General features: G+C 50.5%; 2 protein-coding genes across 5 annotated transcripts in view; both read left to right on the top strand.

The window, feature by feature from the left end:
- The window catches only part of LOC309543087 (uncharacterized protein), a 142,040-nt gene that overhangs the window by 56,686 nt on the left and 65,013 nt on the right, over nt 1-20,341 (top strand). The gene's annotated exons all lie outside the window — the stretch shown is intronic.
- On the top strand, nt 1,230-19,625 carry LOC309543032 (aquaporin-7-like). Of its 2 annotated transcripts, XM_082242224.1 has the most exons (6): nt 1,230-1,343; nt 4,253-4,379; nt 9,190-9,327; nt 9,579-9,697; nt 10,287-10,504; nt 19,336-19,625. In XM_082242224.1, exons 1-6 carry the CDS (start codon nt 1,254-1,256, stop codon nt 19,499-19,501), a joined length of 858 nt encoding a protein of 285 aa, XP_082098350.1. In that variant the 5' UTR covers nt 1,230-1,253; the 3' UTR covers nt 19,502-19,625. The 2 variants fall into 2 exon arrangements, with proteins under 2 accessions (XP_082098350.1, XP_082098351.1); XM_082242225.1 differs by lacking the exon at nt 9,190-9,327.

The raw sequence follows: 20,341 nt of genomic DNA, 5'->3' as shown, positions 1-20,341 counted from the left end.
AATGTTACAGCATGTCCACAGCCATTGACAACAACCAAAATGAATAGTTTCTGGTGAATTTTCCTTAAATCGTCTTGTCTCAATTTTATTTTTAGGGTTTATCATTGCAATGGTGAGCTAGATACTGCAGTTTTTGGTTGTGGTGACCTGCTATTAATTATAATTAGTTAAAGTTGTTTCTATATGTAACAACAGCAGCTAAGATTCTGTATGCGCAGAAATGGAAGGAAAAAGAAGTTCCAAAGAATGGATAAGTAAGATAATGGACTATGCAGAACTGGCAAAATTATCAGAAAAATTAAGAGAATCTAATGATGAGTGTTTTGTGGCCTTTTTCACATTATAGTACGCTGAACTCGTGAGCAGGATTTTAGCTATGAGCAGCAGAAGTAATTAGATTATAATATTGTGATTATGATTTGACAGATAGAAGAAGGGATCGAGCAGGAGAGAAACAACTCCATGGAAAACAGGGTAGGAAGTTGACAAAAAATAAGAGAAAAGACAACATTGTCTTTTGGCTATACAGTGGACGCTCGGGTTGCGAACGTGATCTGTGCGAGATGCACGTTCGCAACCTGCAGCGTTCGCAACCCACGGCTGCATGGCTTGCAATTCGCCACTTCTGTGCATACGCAAAGTGTGATTTAGCGCTTCCGATTTTCGGCGGTCCGTAACCTGCGAAAACGCAACCTGAAGCATCTGTAACCCGAGGTATGACTGTATATGTTTAAAATATTGAAACAATAAAATATAATTTTAAAAATAGTTATAACGGCTCGAGCTACTGGGCAGGTAACCTCAATGGCTTGTAAAAAGAACCCAGCTTTGGCAGAGGCCACTGTGACTTCAGAGCCAGCCCATAATAGACCTTCCAGCAGATGGAACCTGGGCTCTGTTCCGGCACCTCAGACGTCGAAGAGGTCAGCTCAAGCCCTGCTGTTTCAGAGGACTGGCAACTAATCTCAGGGCTGTGGGTTTTTGCCCCACATCCAGCAAAAGTTTTCTGCACTGAATGAGCCTCGTGGTTCCTTCCAACTCTACAATTTTATGCAAGAAGGAAGGAAGGAAGGAAGGAAGGGTGGAGAGAACAGATTGCAGATCTGGCTGCTGCTTAATTGCCTTGTTACCCTTTAACCAGGCATCAGTCAGGGCTGTCAGGTGGAGACAGGCTGCGAAGGGGAGGACAGTGACTCGCTTCAGAGTGTGCCACCAGGAGTTATGACTGAATCGCTTGCCTGTCGGCGACCAAGATGCTGAAGAAAGTCATCAGCTGGCTGACAATCCGAAATGAAACCATCCGGCAGGGACTGGCAGAGGCTCTGTCCACCTTCATCCTGATGGTGAGCAGGTCAGGGGCGGAGGGTGCAGGGGTCATTCGAGGAGGGGGAGAGGGTGGCAAAGGCTGGGGCATGCACCCCCCTTCTTGTTCCTGAAAAGGTGATGTGTGTGGGTGAGGAAAGAGACAGGAAGAGGACCAAGTCTGCATCAGAAGCAGAATTCACCAAGTTTGCAAAACATTAGCGGAACCAAAACAGGCACCCCTCAAAATGTGCACATATCTAAATTTTGAGATACTATTCTCCAATCTGTCAGTGTGTGTGCAAAAATGCATCTGTTAGGTCTGATCCTGCCTCGGGGCTCTTCTGAACACTGCAGTGTTGTGTGTGCCAACTATATCTTTAAAGCACATTCAAAGAACATTCCCCTCCGCTCAAAGAATTCTGGATACAGTGGTACCTTGGGTTAAAAACTTAATTTGTTCTGGAGGTCCGTCCTTAACCTGAAACTGTTCTTAACCTGAAGCACCACTTTAGTTAATAGGGCCTCCTGCTGCCGCTGCCACGCGATTTCTGTTCTCATCCTGAAGCAAAGTTCTTAACCCAAGGTACTATTTCTGGGTTAGCGGAGTCTATAACCTGAAGCATCTGTAACCCGAGGTACCGCTGTACTGTAGTTTGTTAAAGGTTGCTGAGAACTGTCACTTTGTGAGGGGCAAACTACAGGGCCCAGAATTCTTTGAGGGAAAGGATAGGCTTCAAAGGTGCTTTAAAGGCATACAGAGTCGGCGACGGTCATCTCCACCCCTTGTTCTGGACACGAAGGATCAATGTCTCCCACACACAGGCTGTGACCCGCCGACCTGAGCACTGCTCATTAACCATGTTTAGTGATCCACCTGAAGATCAGCCAACCTTTCATATGCTAAACAGTATATTTGGAATAGCAAACAACAACCCGACTCAAATATGATATTATGGGAGAAAACGGGGGAGGACATTTTGTACTGAACTTCAATTTGCATTAGGTATCTGGTTGTATTAACTGGTTATGGATTGGAACCCATTGTTTCATGATTTGGAGGAAGCATCTGACAAAAGCACCACTACGCCCAACTTAATGAGGAACATTTCTTCAAGAACAGCTCATGCAATGCTATTTTTATTTTTTTAAGCATCTAACTGGCTAAAAATATCGTATTATTATTATTCCAAGGGCTGTTTAATCCATTACCATCACTATTCAATTCAGTATTAGACACTTGGGGATTAGGCAGGGTTAGTGGCATTAGAATCTGGAAGGAAAATAATATGCTTTTGACCTGGGAGAGCAGTATTCACATCCCCTCTCAGCCCCGAAGCTCATTGGGTGACGTCAGGCCAGTCTCTCAGCCTTATGGGAGTGCTGTGGGGATGAGGAGGAGGAGAACCATGGAGACGGCCGTGAGCTCCTTGGAAGAAAGGGTGGTCTGTAAATGTCATACATTGATGTCAGCCTGGAGAGCTCAGGGGGTTAGAGCTCTTCTTTGGCAATCCCTCATAGCCAAGTAAGATTGTTTCCCATGTTAATGGAGTGTGCAGACCTGGACAAAATGGCAGGAAGGATTCGAAACCTGTGGGACCAGAGATTTACAGAAGATTGGAAGAGGTATATGAATTATTTGAAGAGCAACTGCAATCAACAAATTACACTAGTAGGTCTAAAAGAAGTTTTGTAAGGAGAAATATACGAAGTGTTACAAAGTAGAAAAAGATAGAGAAATTGGTTATGAGTTTGAGATGTAATAGGGAAAATAAGAAATGCATACTAAGTGATTAGACTGGAGAATTTTCAGACAGGACTGATGGAAGTCAAAAGAATTGAATAAGATGTAAAAGTATGTTTAATTATTGTTTAAAATGATATGTTAAAAAACATATATATATATATATATATATATATATATATATATATATATATATATATGCAGGTTTTGGTGTCTTCGGGTGTCTTCCCGTGTAAGAGTCGGGGTGTCTGTGCGACGTTTCGACGAGGTCTCACTCGTCATCTTCAGGCTGGTGCTTTCGGCTTCTTGTTACTGGAACAGAGCAGAATCTGGTGTTTGAGTTCCTATAAATACTGTTGAGGGGTGTGGTGTATAGCCTCCAACGTTCTGGGCAGAGAGGCTATACACCACACCCCTCAACAGTATTTATAGGAACTCAAACACCAGATTCTGCTCTGTTCCAGTAACAAGAAGCCGAAAGCACCAGCCTGAAGATGACGAGTGAGACCTCGTCGAAACGTCGCACAGACACCCCGACTCTTACACGGGAAGACACCCGAAGACACCAAAACCTGCATTCCTGTACCCGTGAAAATCTACGAAAGCATATATATATATATAATATATATATATATATATATATATATATATATATGTGTGTGTGTGTGTGTGTGTCTTCCATGAACACGGTTTTAACAGTGAGTCCGTAAGTGACTGTGGAGGCCAATTCTGGATCCACACGTCCTTCCATAGTGGGGACATTGGTTTCTGGGCAGGAGTTGATCACAGTGAGAGTTTGCCTAGCATGTCTTCCTCTTAGCACGTTTCTCCCTTTCATCCTGAGTTTGAGCGTCTTCAAAGCCTCATGACACCTTTGGTAAAGGCTGTTCTCCAACTGGAGCACAGGCCAGTGTTTCCCAGTTATAAGTGCCTGTACTACATTTTTAAAGATTTGCTTTCAGAGTGTCTTTAAACCTCTTTTGTTGACGACCATTATTTCACTTTCCATTCTTAAATTGTGAATAGAGTAGTTGCTTTGGAAGATGATAATCAGGCATCAGTACAACTTGACCAGTCCAATGAAGTTGAAGCTGAAAAATCATCGCTTCAACACTGGTGATCTTTGCACCGGTGATGTTGTCCTGCTACCATGACGATGGATACCTTGACACATACGGGTCTCTCTTCTTCCCCCTTCCCCCACAGGTTATTGGACAGGGCTCTGTTGCCCAGGTGGTAATAGGAAAGAATAGCTTTGGGGACTTTCTGAGCATCAATCTGGGATTTGGATTCGGTGTCATGTTGGGAATTCACGTAGCTGGTGGAATCTCAGGTGAGTCTGGTAGATAATGTGCCTGGAAGATCTCCCTTTTAATATCAACTGTGCAGTTTCAATCCGTTTAGATCTGGACATAAATTGCTTTAATCCACCCCTTGCTAGTTTCTAAAAGGTTGATTTCTCTATTATCTTCGTGCTTCTCCTTCTTTCCTTTTGCTGTTCCAGAGAGGTTCTGTGTTTCATAGCATTTTCTGCCGGGATGGTTTTACTGCAGGCTTCCCCAACCTTGTGCCCTTTAGAGGTTTTAGACTGCAAAACCTAGCCCAGGAGAAAGCAGATAGAGAAACGTTTTTGGGGTTTTTTGTTTTTTATTCAAAATTATAACAAGACATATTATCCAAAAACATATTATCCTTGTCCCCCCCCCCATTTTCCCCCCTCCCCCCTCCCACACAAATTCCCATTCATCCTTAAAGTCACAGTTATCCTTGTCCCATAGCTTATATGTCAGTTTTACCAGTTCTGCATAGTCCATCAATTTTTCCTGCCATGATTCTTTAGTTGGGGTTTCTTCAGTCTTCCATCCTTGTGCTACCAGAACTCTCGCGGCCATTGTCGCATACATGAAGATGTTTTTCAACTTTTTTGGCAGGTCTTTCCCTACAATCCCCAACAAAAATGCCTCGGGTTTTTTTAACAAATGTTAAATGGAAAATTTTCTTCAATTCGTTGTATATCATTTCCCAAATTTTTTAAATTACCTTACAATCCCACCACATATGATAAAATGTCCCCTCCTTTTCCTTACACTTCCAACATATATTTGAACTAGTTCTGTACATTTCCCTAACTGCACTGGTGTTGTGTACCATCTGTACATCATCTTCATGTAATTCTCCTTCAGTAGGGAACAGGGGCGCCGACTTATAAAAAATATTGGGGGGGCCCATACCGGGGTCCTGCCGCTGCTTCGCTTGGGTAGCCGGGAGAATGCAGTTCGAGGTGGCGGTGTTGGGGAGAGACCCTCGCTCAGGGCGCCACGAGACTTGGCGGCCGGCAGCCTATCTGGGGGGTTTTGGAGCGTATTTCGGCGGAGCGATTGGGGAGGAGGGGGCTTGTTGCCGGATTCTTCAGCTGGGCCGGAGATCCGCTGCTGGGGGGTCCCTGGGCCGAGTTGTGAGCCCGGCCTGCTGAAGGGAGATCCAGCCGATTGCGCGACGGGGACGGCCGGGGCTCTCCGGCTAGGGCACGCGGCTGGCTGGCTGGCTGGCTGGCGAGGGAGCAGGTGGGGAGGAGGCGGGGGTCCTCACTCTCTTAGTATGCAACTACAGCAGCAAGAATACTTATCGCAAAATATTGAAAGACACAAGATTTGCCCACACTGGAAGAGTGGCAGACGCAATTGATGGACTACATGGAACTGGCTGAAATGACTGGCAGAATCCGAGATTTGGGAGAAGAAACAACGGAAGAGGACTGGGAAAAATTTAAGGACTATTTACAAAAACAGTATAAGTTGTATGAATGTTAAAAATTTACACGATTCGGAAACTATAGCTTCAGCAATTAGATTTGGGAAACAGGAAATTATATTTTAAGTAAGAAAAGGTCAAAATCTAAGGCAATACTATGTTTAATTTAAGAAATAAGTAATTGATGAAAAGTATGTTAAATTTAGAGGTATAGTATTTGAAAAGTACAAAATAAGGTACGAAACAAGGTAATAATTTGCTGATATCTTTATTATAAAGAATGCAGGGTAAGGGAGATGCGAGGAAGTCCAGTTAGTTATATAAAAAATGTGTTGAATGGTTGGTTTTCTTTTCTTCTTTTTCTTTTTTTCTTTTTCTTGTTCTTTTACTTTTTTCTTCAGTGTATGTTTCTAACTTTGTATTTGAAAACTTAATAAAATATTTATAAAAAAAAAAAGAGAGAAAACCCTTTCGCTTTTCTGGGGCGCAGGGAAGTCTCAGAGCCGGAGGTTGGGGAAGGGACCCCCTTTGCTCTGCCCTCTTCTCCCGTCTTAGATTCGCATGGGGGTCCCCGCCCGAGCTTGCGTGGCCACCGGGCCACACAAGGGCCGCGCTCTACGTGGCGCACCTTGCTAGTCGCGCAGCTGTCCTCCGTGGCTGCGGAGTGGCCCTGCGCCGGTGCCCAGCCCCTCTGGGCGCCCGCTGCGCTGCCAATGACAAGTGGGCGACGTCGCGGGCGGGGAAGGCGTCGCTTTCTTTCCCGATCCTTCATCCTCCGAGTCTTCCAGCCCTTTTTTGGGTTGGAAGCTCGTCTCGTTCGCCCTTCTCCTTTCTTCACCCTGCGCGCAATTTTCCTCCCTCGTCTCCCTCCCCATTTCTCCTTCCTTCCTTCCTTCCTTCCTGACGGGCTTGGGCTCGGGCTCGGGCTTTGGCTCGGGCTCCGGCTCGGGCTCGGGCAGCCACAGCGTCGGCGGTGTTGGCGATCGGCGGCGCGGGGGGATGGCCCTCCCGGGGGAGCCGGCGCTGCTCAATGGGGTTGCCCAAGGAGACAGGCCGGCCGCCCCCCTCCCCCGGCCCGGTGCCCGTTATCGAGCTGGTGCGCGCCAGGCGCCCTATAAAAGCCGCGGACGCGCCAAGCGTCGACAGGCAGAGCCAGCGCGGCGGTGGCGCTCTGCTGGAGGGGCGCCCGAGATTATTGGGGGGGCTGAGCCCCCCCAAACGAATTTTTGAGGGGGCTCGGGCCCCCTCAAGCCCCATGGAGTCGGCGCCTATGGTAGGGAACAATCTGTAAATTTTAAGTCAGTTTTCCATAATTTAACCCAATCTTCCATCATAACGTTGTGACCTACATCTTGTGCCCATTTAATCATAACTGATTTTACCTCTTCGAGAAAAGTTTTTACCCCTCTTTCATGGCACTAGAACTCATGGACATTCAAGGAAGCTTGTTTGGGACAGATAAAGGAAAGTGTGGAACTCTCTCCTGCAGGAGGCAGTGACGGCCACCAACATAGATGGCTCCAATAGAGCATTAGGCAAGTTCATGGAGGACAAGAGGGCAATCGATGGCTATGTTGCAGGAATGTATGTATAGGTGGGGGGGTTGCCCCTCCAGCAGATATCATGCGCGTGCAGCCCACTACCAAAACCAGCACAATCACTTTTGTGACTTTTGTGATTTGTCCCCACAAAACACTTCATCACAGTTTATTCCCATCTATTCAAAGGGCCTCTGCTGCACAATACCAAAGGTAAAAATTCCCTGATAAATGTGTCTCTGAACTGGCTCGCAGGGAAAACTTCAGAAATTCATATAGACATGTGAGCTCAGCTACTCAGCCTGAGTGATAATTCCTGGCCTCCTAATACCTGAGTGCCAGACAGGTAGCCATTCCAGAAATAACAAACCCAGATGAAGACAAAAGGGCGTGACTAACTTGGCTGGGAAACAGGGAAATGTAAATATCTCTTTTGTTACACTTGATGGGTGTTTGGTGGAGGGCAAGGAGAACCATGGGGCAGGGTCCAGGATGCTCAGATTACTGCCACCAGACCTCCCCTTTCATGATGTAACCATGATGTATGAGTGATGTAGTTTGGGGGGGGTGTAACATGGGGATTAGTAGCTAATAAAAGTTTGGGGGCTCTTTTGTTTGGGGCTTCCATCTTGTTCCACCTGGTGGCAGGTGGGAGTCCTGTCGCGACAGTCTTCAATAAAGACCAAGCCTACTGGCTGCTGTTTTGCTCTGGTATTCCTGGCTGGTGTCCTTGTTTTTTGTCCAAGGGAGCCCTCAGATTTCTCCGTTAACAGCTACTAGTCATGATGGTTATGTGCTGCCTCTGCAGCTGGAGGAAGCAATGCTTTTGAACTGCAGTTTCTGGAAACCGCAAGGAAAGTGTGCCCTTGCACTCAGGGCCTGATTTTGGGCTTCCCACAGGAGCACCTGATTGGTCACTGTGAAAGAGGGTGCTGGACTAGACGGGCAAGTGATCCAGCAGGGTTCTTCTTACATCCTTAGTCGTTTATACAGCTGTAGACCCAAAGCACTGGAGGGCATGAGCACTGGTACCAACTCTAGGGGGCCTTCAGTGTCAGGGCACTCACAGTTTTTGTGTGTGGGTGCTCAGCACCCACACTGTGAGGCTCCGACGCAACCTCAAAGGCCCTACGAAGTCTTGGAAGTGACTTCCAGTAGAAACCGGATGTAGACGATGTCCTGATGTCACATTATGTCGTGGTTGTCATTGGGCACCCATAATCTGGGCACAAGCTTGAGGAAAGCTGTTTTCATCTTTGTGTTACATCCCTGTTTTATACGGATTTCTGTAAAGGATCTGGAGAACTTCCACACACCGGAGATCTAAAAACGTACAGATTCAGCCTTGACGCAGCCTTGAGGTTATCTCTACACTCACAGAACCACGGTTCTCAGGATTAAGAAGAAGATCCCAACACCCATTCCATGATGCGTAGAACAACTTCCATCTTCCATAATCTGGGGACCACCTTGCTGAGACTTGCCTCCAGCAGCTGAGGGGGTGGAATAGAAGTGCGGAACTGGCTTGTTTTGCTTTTTTATTGTTTTATTTTTTATTGAAAATGTTCAGCATACAATACCATAAAAAACAAACTAATCTAAATGAAAAGGAAAACAGCCAAAAAAGAGAAAGTGCCTCCCTTTGCTTTCTCATCACTGAGCATTTCCCTATGTTGTGTTTTTAGCAAAGGCTCTCAGAATTGGTCTTCGTTGTGGTTTTGTTTTTGCAAAGATAGCCCTTCTAAGAATTGGCAAGGTGGAGGGGTGGCTTGCAAATGCTGTAATTGCTACTATTGCTACTACTATTATCATCATTTACTCTCGCATTCCTGCCATTTCTTTTGCCCCTGGAAGGTGCTCACATGAACGCAGCAATTACATTTGCAAACTGTGTCGTGGGGAATCTGCCATGGTACAAGCTTCCGGTGTATGTGATTGGCCAGTTCGTGGGATCCTTCTTGGCTTCTGCTACGACATTTTCACTGTATTATGGTATGCTACTTCTCTTGACCCCCAACCCCTCACAAAGCCACTAGAATAGCTGGGGAGGAAGAAGAACGACCTGATGTTTTGGTTGTTTCAGTGACACACGAACCCCCTTCTCTCTCATAAACACACACACACACACACACACATTGTGGGTCCGTGCAAGGGCAGAGTGGTTTGATCAAAGAGTCCACTTTCAGCCTCTCCAACTTGTTCTTTTGCTGTTGAATTGTGTAATCTGGTTGCTTCCCTTTCAGAGGCCCTGGTGGATTATAGCGGGGGGACCCTGAGCGTTGGAGGACCCACTGGCACGGCAAACATCTTTGCCACCTATCCGTCTCCATACATGTCGACTTTGGGCGGATTTATAAATGAGGTTGGTGCACCAGGATTGACTTTATTTATTTAGTTCATTAAAGTTATATACTTCTTGTTGTATACTTAAAAAAACAACCCCAAAGTGGTTTGCTAAAAGAATTAAACAGTAGGATTAATAGGGAAAGCAGTTAAAGCACAACTATTTCATAGGGAGTCATTCTATGGCTTCTAGATAATAGACACGGAGAGCTTTGACCACACTGAAATGCTAAGATAATAATTGTCCTCATACGGGTATGTCTGTACCCAATCAGTCTTCAGAATGCAGGGGGTTAAGACAGGGTCGGCCCAGCCATGAGGCAAGGTGAGGTGACTGCCTCAGACGGCAGGATCCACTGGGGCAGCGGATCCTGACGTCAATCTTTCTTCCTGCCTTCTTCCTTCACCACTTCTTCCCTGGCAGGGAAGGGGGACGCCATTTTGGGTTAAGAGGTAAGCAAGCAAGGGAAAGGGATTGTAATGACTGTTCCCCATTGGTCCCCACACCGGACTTTCGGCCACCTTGTTTTGGAGTGGCCTCTTCTGCCTCTGGGCTGCCATCTTTTATTTCATCCTTCCATCCTTCATTCCTGGCCTCATCCCCACAGCTCATCACTACAGCTGTGCTATTGATTGGAATCCTCGCCATCAACGACCTGAAGAATGCGGGAGCTCTTCCAGGCACCCATGCCTTGAGTGTTGGGCTGCTGGTTGCGGTCATCGGCATGTCCTTGGGGATGAACACAGGCTACGCCATTAACCCTTCCAGAGACTTGCCACCAAGGATCTTCACAGCCGTTGCTGGATGGGGGCTGGAGGTCTTCAAGTGAGTTCCTTTTCTCTACCACAGAATCATAGGAGTGTGAAGCGACCCTGAGCGTCATCTAATCCACCCCCCTGCAATGTAGGAATCTCAACTAAGCATCCAGGACAGGTGGCCAGCCAACCTCTGCTTGAAAACCTCCAAGGAAGGAGAGTTCACCACCTTACGAGGGAGTTTGTTCTACTACTGAACAGCTCTTACTGTCAGAAAGTTCTTCCTAAGTTTTCATTGGAATCTCCTTCCTTGTAACTTAAAGTCACTGGTTCATGTCTTACGCTCCAGAGCAGGAGAAACCAAGATAGGTCTATCTTCCCTGTGACAGCCCTTTTGAAGATGGCTATCATATCTCCTCCCAGTCTCCTTTCCCAGGTTAAACGTACCCAGTACCCAGTTCCTTCAACTATTCCTCACAAGGCTTGGTTTCCAGACCCTTGATGATCTTCCGCACACATTCCAGCTTGTCAATATCCACCTTAAATTGTGGTGCCCAGAACTGGACAACGCACTCCAGGTGTGGTCTGACCAAGGCAGAATAGAGTGGTCCTCTTCCTGTGATCGGGACACAATACTTCTGTTGATGCAGCCTAGAATAGCATTAGCCTTCTTTGCTGCTGCATCACCATTGACTCATGTTAAGCTTGTGATCTACTAAGACCCCTAGATCTTGTTCACATGTGCTACTCACAAGGCAGGAGTCTCCTAGGTGACTATTGCAGATCCCCCCAGTTTCTGCCCCCCTTATTTGCATGGATTGATTAAATTTGATTACTGAACATTTTTTTATTATTATTCCTGGTTTGCTCTGCCCATCAGGTGCAGGGTGGGCAACAACCACTTACAGTGGTACCTCAGGTTAAGTACTTAATTCATTCCGGAGGTCCGTACTTAACCTGAAACTGTTCTTAACCTGAAGACCACTTTAGCTAATGGGGCCTCCTCCTCCCGCCGCGCTGCCGTAGCACGATTTCTGTTCTCATCCTGAAGCAAAGTTCTTAACCTGAAGCACTATTTCTGGGTCAGGGGAGTCTGTAACCTGAAGCGTATGTGTCAGGGGTTCAGGAGCAGAGACGCAGAGAAGGGAGGAAGCAGAGAGCGAGGGGGAGGAATCCGAAGGGAAAATGAGTGATGATGACGACCCGAGATCTCCAAGCCTAAGCAGTGAGTCAGAGGACTCCCAAAAGGGAGCCCCAGTGAGCAGAGCAAGGGGGGGATCCGGGGGGACACCCCAGGAGGAAGGGAACAGAGGAGATTCAGAGAGTAGCAGCTGGAAGTCGGGACCCACGCTCATAACTGAGGGCGGCAGCAGCTGGAAGTCGGGACCCACGCTCAAGACTGAGAGCAGCAGGGAGGAAGGTAGCCAGGCATCGGGTTCCGGAGGCTGTCAGCAGGAGGGAGGGCACGAGTCAGGGGTGGTCACGCCCTCCTCAGAGAGCGAGGCAACGGTTAAGAGGAAAGTAGAGAGTTGGGCGCGCGCGCCAAGTTCAAATGCAGCGGAAGCTGGAGCAGTAAGCAGCCCGGAGAGTGAGCCAGGTCCCAAAGCCCGCCGCAAGGAGGCAGAAGGATCAGGGGGGTCAGCGTCAGAGGAGAGTAGAAGGGAGGAGGCCCAGGGGGGCAGAAGGACCCAGAGACGTAGGGAGAGGCGAAGGAGGTGGAGCAAGGCTAGGGTATTAAGCTGGTGTGCAAGAGGCGGGGACTCAGACGGGTCTTCGCCGACCTAGGGCACAAGGTGTAGAGCTGCACGCTGCAGTTCGGAAATGAAACCTGTAACTTAATAAAGACTCTTATAAAGTGAACGCTGGCGGACTTGGTCCTATGTGAGCTGGGACTGGGTGGCAGCTCTGACAGTAAGACCCGTCTCAGAAAAGCTTCGGACACCTGATATCTCGCAGCGGAGAGAGAGGCAGCTGGAGGAGGGGATCGGTGTTTGGGAGCAAGCTCACGACGGTTAGCAGAGATGACGGAAGCAGAGACAGTTGCAGCGCTGCAACAGGCAGTTACCCAATTGAACGCGGAGGTACTGGCATCCAAGAAGAGGGAGGAGGATGCGGCAGCCGCCTACAGAGATCTCCACGCCAGGTTTGAAGCATGGGTTAAACACGGGCAGCCAGGACCCAGACCGGAGGGGGTTGGGTTGGCACGGAGAGCAGGAGGGCTTGTGGCTCACTTCGATGGGAATTTACAACAGTACCCCAATTTTCGAGCAGACGTAATGTGCGCACTGCAACTGCTGGCAAAAGACTTTAGAGATGAGGAAGAGAAAGTGGGGTTCATACTATCCCATTTGCATGGGGATGCTAAAGCGTGGCTACGCAATTTGTGGAGGGATAAAGATCCGGCGCTTCAGAATGCAGATGCCTTTATCAAAGCGATGGATGCGTGTTTTTTGTCTACTATTGATGTGGATCTTGCCCGACGGGAGATTCATGGACTAAAACAAGGGAGGGCAAGCGTCCGGCAGTACCACGCCCGCTTTTTTGCGCTGGTCAGTGCCTTAGAGTGGGACCGGGATTCGCCCCCTGTCAGAGACCTGTTCTGGGAGGGTCTAAGCTCTGCGGTCAAGGATGAGATTGCAAGGGGGGAGAGGCCCCGAAGCACGCAGGAGGTGGTCCAAAGGGCGCTGACTGTGGGGGTGAGGCTGGAAGAACGTCCATGGTGCAGAGATGAAGGACGTGGAGGGCGCGAAGCAGCGAGAAGTTTCTCTTTCATTCCAAGAGAAGCAGCGCGTGCGCAATCCACACCTCCGCCTGGAGGGGGAGGGGAACCGATGGAGGTTGGAGGTGCAAGGGCTCAGTCAGCAGCCAGAGCCCAAGCACCGACAGCAGTGAAAGCGAAGCCTCCTAGAGGGAACAGGAAGTGTTACATCTGCGAGGATCCAGGCCATTTGGCGAAAGAGTGTCCCCGGAGGCTCCACAAGCACACTGCAGCCTCAGCAATGGTGACTGCAGCAACGCAGCAAGGAGAACCACAGCAGGGAAACGACGATGTCTGGCTGGAGACAGAGGCACTGGGGCCCAGCCAGACGCATCAGTGAAGCAGTCCCCAGCGATCTTGCAACCCACGGACCCCCTCCCACCCAAACCAGTAGTGCAGCTCACAGCATCTCTCCAGCTACCCGATGGCGTCACTATCGAAGTGCCGCTTTCTGTGGATTCTGGAAGCAACGCAGACTTTATAGCGCAGGATTTTGTGGCGCAGCACGCTATCCAGCTACTGCCTGCCACTCTGCCCCTGCAAGTCGTCACAGTGGATGGCAGAGAGTTGCTAGGGGGGCAGGTGGTGAAGCAAACGCCACCGATGGTGATGCGCCTTGGCAACCACAGGGAAGTCATCAGTTTTAATGTCACCCAACTGTCGGACACGCCCATTGTGTTGGGCATGAGTTGGCTGGACAGGCACAGTCCGACACTGGCTTGGTACCAGAGACAGCTGATCTTCGGCTCCTCTTATTGCGCAGAACACTGCATCCTGCCCAGACAGGAGGGAGAGGAGGAGGACTCACAACTGCAGTTGGGAACGTTGCAAGCAGTCCCCCACAAATACGCAGACTTTCTGGAGGTCTTCTGCGAGAAAGAGGCTGACAAGCTACCACCGCACAGGCAATATGACTGCAAGATTGACCTCCTACCAGGGGCGACGCTGCCGAAAGGGAAGCTGTATTCCATGTCTGAGGACGAATTACAGGAACTCAAACAGTTCATAGATCACAATTTGCAGCGCGGTTTCATCCGGGAGTCCAGGGCAGTAGGGGGCAGTCCTGTTTTCTTCGTGAAGAAGAAAGACACGCCCCAAAAAAGACTGGTGGTGGATTTTCGCCTCTTAAACAAGATGACCAAGCCTTCTGATTTCCCCATGCCCAGGATTGACGACCTACTAGCGACGGTGCGCAAGGGACGCGTGTTCACCAAGTTGGACCTGCGAGGTGCGTACAATCTCATCCGCATGAGGGAGGGCGATGAGTGGAAGACAGCCATGTTCACGCCTCTGGGCACCTACGAATACAGAGTGATGCCGTTTGGATTGCAAAACGGTTCTCACTGTTTCCAAGCTTTCATGCATCATGTGTTGGCGGGACTCCTTTACAAGAAGTGCGTCTGCTTTCTGGATGACATCCTGATATTCTCCGAATCGCAGCAAGCCCATGACCAAGATGTTCGGGAGGTGCTGAAGAGGCTGCAGCAGCATAGACTGTACGCCAAACTGGAGAAGTGCCAGTTCGACACGACGGAGGTGGATTTCTTGGGTTACAAGTTGTCGGACAAGGGGCTAGCCATGGACAGCGCCAAGGTTCGTGCGGTGTTGGATTGGAAGAGCCCGCGCAACCGGAAGGAGGTCCAGCGGTTTGTCGGCTTCGCCAACTTCTATCGCAAGTTTATCAAGGGGTTCGCGATGCAGACGGCGGCCATTACGGACACGCTAAGCTCCAAGAAAAAGAAATTCATCTGGACGGAGCAGGCGGAGCAGTCCTTTCAAGCACTCAAGCGTCTCTTCGCGTCGGAAGAGCAACTGCTGCATATCGACCCCAGCAGACCGATGCGGGTAGAGACAGACGCGTCCGATAGAGCAGTGGGAGCTGTCCTGCTGCAAAGGGACCCACAGGGGGTCTGGAGGCCGGGAGCGTTCTACTCCAGAAAGCTCAGCAAGTCGGAGCAGAACTACACCATCTGGGACAGGGAGTTGCTGGCCATTCATGCAGCTTTCAAGGCGTGGAGGCACTTCCTGATCGGCGCCAAGCACACGGTGCAGGTCTGCACGGATCACAAGAATCTGGAGCACTGGCGCACGGCTCAGTTCCTGAACCAGAGGCAGATACGTTGGGCGGAGTTCTTTGCTGACTTCAATTTCCGAATAGAGTACGTCCCAGGCGACACCAACGTCATGGCGGATGCACTGTCCCGCAAACCGCAATACCTCGAAGAGGCGACGCCAGCGGCAGCCATGCACATCTTCGCGCCAACAGCGTGGGCGTGCGCTTCAGCCACAGTAGACCTGGATGCGGTGCGGCGGGCGTTGCAGGACGACTCCTTCGCGCAGGCGAAGATGGCAGAGGTGCACAAGGGCACGGCGAAGGGCGACGAGTTCCAGATACGAGACGGCTTGCTCTTACGTAAAGGGGCCATCTACGTGCCGGGAGACGAACTTCGCGCCAGGGTACTGCAGCAGCTGCACGACGCACCCACGGCCGGGCACTTTGGCACGGAAAAAACGGTGGAATTAGTCGCAAGGGACTTTTGGTGGCCCAGACTGAGAGGGGAAGTCGCGGACTACGTTGCGAGGTGCGACACCTGCCAGAGGGCCAAACCGGTGCACAAACCACCGGCGGGACTGCTGGAACCGCTGCAAACGCCGTTTGAACCGTGGGAGAGGGTGGCCCTGGACTTTGTTACGGATCTACCCAGCTCGAGAGGCAAGACAGCTGTACTAGTGGTGGTGGACTTGTTCACCAAGATGGCACATTTCATTCCGTGTGCGAAGGTGGCCACGGCGGAACAAACCGCCAAACTGTTCATAGATCACGTGTTCAAAGTGCATGGTCTGCCGCGGTCTATCCTGTCCGACCGCGGGCACCAGTTCGTCTCGAATTTCTGGCAGAAGCTGATGAGTTTTCTAAATGTCAAGGTCGATCTGGCATCAGCAAGACACCCGCAGACCAACGGGCAAGCAGAGAGGGTCAATGCCATCATGCAGCAGTACCTGAGATGCTATGCCAATCAACAACCTGCGACCTGGGTGGATTACCTGCCGCTTGCCGAGTTCGCTTACAACAACACGAAGCACGTGTCCACGGGGGTGACGCCGTTCTTCGCCAACAATGGGAGGAATCCCAGAACCTTCCCGGGACGGGAGAGAGTGGGGGACGGAGAACCACAGACGGCGGACGCGTTCGCGTCAGAGTTGCAGGCGGTACACGATCAACTCAGACGGCAGCTGGAGCTAGCTAAGCACGCCTACAAGGTGCAAGCTGACAAGCACAGGCGGGTTGGCGAAGAGATCCAAGTGGGAGACTGGGTCTGGTTGGCAGCCCACGCAGTGCCGACCAGGTCACTAGCCAAGAAGAAGTTGGGGCACAAGCAAATTGGTCCGTACCAAGTCGAAGCACAGATCAACCCGGTAGCCTTCCGACTGGTGCTGCCGGAGGGTTCCAGAATGCATCCGGTGTTCCACAGGTCGGTGCTCACTCCCTACAAGGCACCTCACAGATTCCAGGAGCCAGGGACGGCACCGAGTCCGTTCCGGGAGCGGACGGAGACGCGAGGGGTGACGCAGCAAGACCCCATCAACGAGGTCACGGAGATTTTGGACTCCAGATGGGGGGAAGAGGGAGTCGAATACCTCCTAGCCAGAGAGGGCACCCGGGCCAGCGCCAATAGCTGGGTGCCAGACTACGCTTTGGAGGAACCCCTGCTCAAGGACGAGTTTCATGCCCTTTTCCCACACAGACCCATGCCAGCGAGCTTCTTCGACGACTGGCTGTTCACGCCCACACTTTCTTCCAGCACGTTCCATGGATTCGACTCGGACGGGGAACCCGCACTGAGCACCCGTTCCCCAGAAGGATCGCCGGCGGGTTCGGCGTCAGACACCTCGTATTGGTGGGACGATCGACCGGAGGAGCAATGGCGCCGGAAGTGGCTGGAGATGCCAGGTCGAGCGACCGACGCAGAGACTGACATGGACGTGTTCGGGGAGGACCTTGGGTTCGAGCACGGCGGTACAGAGATGGAAGCGGAACAGGTCAACGTCGGCGACCGCGAGGAGGAAGACTCGGAGGTCTTCAGTTGGCGGCCAACCACGGGGAGCGAACTGTATCCGGCATTCCCTCCCGTGATGATGGAGCACCCAGCACCCACACCTGAAAGCGGGGAGGGGGGAAGGGGGGGCTTCGAGGGGGGGATGGATGTCAGGGGTTCAGGAGCAGAGACGCAGAGAAGGGAGGAAGCAGAGAGCGAGGGGGAGGAATCCGAAGGGAAAATGAGTGATGATGACGACCCGAGATCTCCAAGCCTAAGCAGTGAGTCAGAGGACTCCCAAAAGGGAGCCCCAGTGAGCAGAGCAAGGGGGGGATCCGGGGGGACACCCCAGGAGGAAGGGAACAGAGGAGATTCAGAGAGTAGCAGCTGGAAGTCGGGACCCACGCTCATAACTGAGGGCGGCAGCAGCTGGAAGTCGGGACCCACGCTCAAGACTGAGAGCAGCAGGGAGGAAGGTAGCCAGGCATCGGGTTCCGGAGGCTGTCAGCAGGAGGGAGGGCACGAGTCAGGGGTGGTCACGCCCTCCTCAGAGAGCGAGGCAACGGTTAAGAGGAAAGTAGAGAGTTGGGCGCGCGCGCCAAGTTCAAATGCAGCGGAAGCTGGAGCAGTAAGCAGCCCGGAGAGTGAGCCAGGTCCCAAAGCCCGCCGCAAGGAGGCAGAAGGATCAGGGGGGTCAGCGTCAGAGGAGAGTAGAAGGGAGGAGGCCCAGGGGGGCAGAAGGACCCAGAGACGTAGGGAGAGGCGAAGGAGGTGGAGCAAGGCTAGGGTATTAAGCTGGTGTGCAAGAGGCGGGGACTCAGACGGGTCTTCGCCGACCTAGGGCACAAGGTGTAGAGCTGCACGCTGCAGTTCGGAAATGAAACCTGTAACTTAATAAAGACTCTTATAAAGTGAACGCTGGCGGACTTGGTCCTATGTGAGCTGGGACTGGGTGGCAGCTCTGACAGTATGTAACCTGAAGCGTATGTAACCCGAGGTACCACTGTATTTAAATATAGATTAATTGAAACAAATTGGTTGATAGCTCTTGAGGATACGAAGGAAGGTCTGAACCTCCTCGCCCAACGTTAGGTGAAATTTGAGAAGTTGGGTCGTGCATTGAGCTATCACATTTGTTAAGGACTGGAGTAAGAGTACAAAAGGTGCTTTTGATGTGCACCCTACCTCCTCTCCGAGGAATTCAAGGTGGTGTACCTAGGATTTCCCCCTTTTAGAAGTACAAAATGAGAGTGTAAAAAAGCTATGGGTGGAAACAGGTCTCCTGAACTTGATGCAATGCTTGGAAGCAGGATGGGCCAATAAACTGAATCTGAATCCTGTTTTGTGTAATTGGGGATGCAGACTGGGAGGCTGCCAGTTCTGGATGAGGTTGCACTCCCCCCCCCCCCGAAGGAGCAACATGGGCGTACAACTGGATTCAACACTGTCAGCAGAGGCTCAGGTGGTCTTGATGGCAAGGAGCACTCTCCCGTCCCCCTAGCTCAGCTGGAACCCCTTTGGGACAGCTATGCCTTGGCCACTGCGCTCCATGCTCTGGTAACCTCCAGACTGGATTGCTGCAACGCTTTAGTTGTTGCTGCCCTTGAAGACAGCTCAGCCACGTATGATGGGAGTTGCACTCCAACAACTTCTAGAGGGGCAACCCTTGCGTTAAAGGAAGGCTGATTTGTGATGGACATAATTGAGGGGCGGTACAGGCAAGTGATGGTCCAGTTCAAGGGTGGGGATGAAACGGGCAGAAACCATTTTGTGTGGGTCCGATAGATGCATGATTACACCCACACACACACTCCTCCTGACTTGGAAGAGGCCCCAATATGGGGCAGAACGGGCTTATGAGTGCTCCACTGACACCCATGGGGGTCAGGAAGGGAACCTCTGCTCAAAATGGTTGTCACCTGTAGCCACCATCCAGCAACAAGAGGGACACAGCTTGCCCATCCCTGGACCAGATTCTTTTGAATACTGACACCAGGTCTACAAAGAACCAGTGGTGCTGTCAAAGAAGCAGCTGAGCTCAATTTCTTCTCTTGGCTTCTCCTAGAACCGAATAAAACCAGCTTTTCTCTCTTCCCCACCCCCCAGCGCATCAAATAATTGGTGGTGGGTCCCAGTGGTCGCACCAATGTTGGGAAGCCTCCTTGGAATTTTCATCTACAACATCTTCATTGACTTTCACAATCGCCCTCGGCTGGATGGGAGCAGGAAGCCAGACTGCGAGGGCGACGAGAGCGTCGAGCAGAGACTGTGAAATCTGGACTCCCGTCAACCGGAAGCTGAATTTGGGACTTGAGACAGATCCATAGCAGAAAGCTGTCTGCTGTGGCCACAGTGCCCAAGAGCGTGCAAGCAGATATCAATCTATGTTCTTAGCTAATAAACAGAGGACACTTTTTAAGGGGATAAATAAGGGAAGGCTGGAAGGTGTAAGTTCCTGCCTGCCCTGTGCTCTTCTCACTCAGCTGCTGCCAGTGAGCGGCATGTCACTGCTCATGTAAGAGCCTTGCAAAAATCCCTTTAGGCAGGGATGCTCAAGGGGTGTGCTGTGAGACGCTGCCCTTGAAAAATACACCATCATTTCAGTACTTTCAGTTATTATAGACTGGTTGACCCAACTTTTTCCTTGTAGACAGAAGTAGCCCCAACCACCCTCAATTATACAGGTGCAATTTGTGAACTATGTGCAACAATTGTGGAAAGATGCAGGAGAATTTCTAGGCTTGGCTATGACGTACAATCAGGTGTAAGACTCCTGGCTGCATCTGCCTGCTCTCCGGCTTAAGGAGAAGCACTGCTGTAAGACACAGAAACACCCTCTTCCTGTGACTACCATTTAACTCTTCAAACAAATTCAAATTCTTCAAAACCTGGGAGGTTGCAAGCTCTCCTTCCTTGGAGGGCCCTGTGTCATGGATGCTTTAGTTGAGATTCCTGTATTGTAGGGGGTTGGACTAGATGACCCGTGGCTCCCTTCCAACTCTACAATTCTGATTGTACGAAAATCTCATCCCAAGGCAGAGTTTGGTAATGCAGAACCTTCCAGGTGTTGCTGGATGCCGTCTGTGCAAGTTTGCATGGCCAAAGGTCGGGG

This window comes from Podarcis vaucheri, assembly GCF_965113315.1.
Source record: "Podarcis vaucheri genome assembly, chromosome: 11".
In the NCBI taxonomy this organism is placed as follows: Eukaryota; Metazoa; Chordata; class Lepidosauria; order Squamata; family Lacertidae; genus Podarcis; species Podarcis vaucheri.
This window is presented reverse-complemented; position numbering and strand designations above follow the sequence as displayed.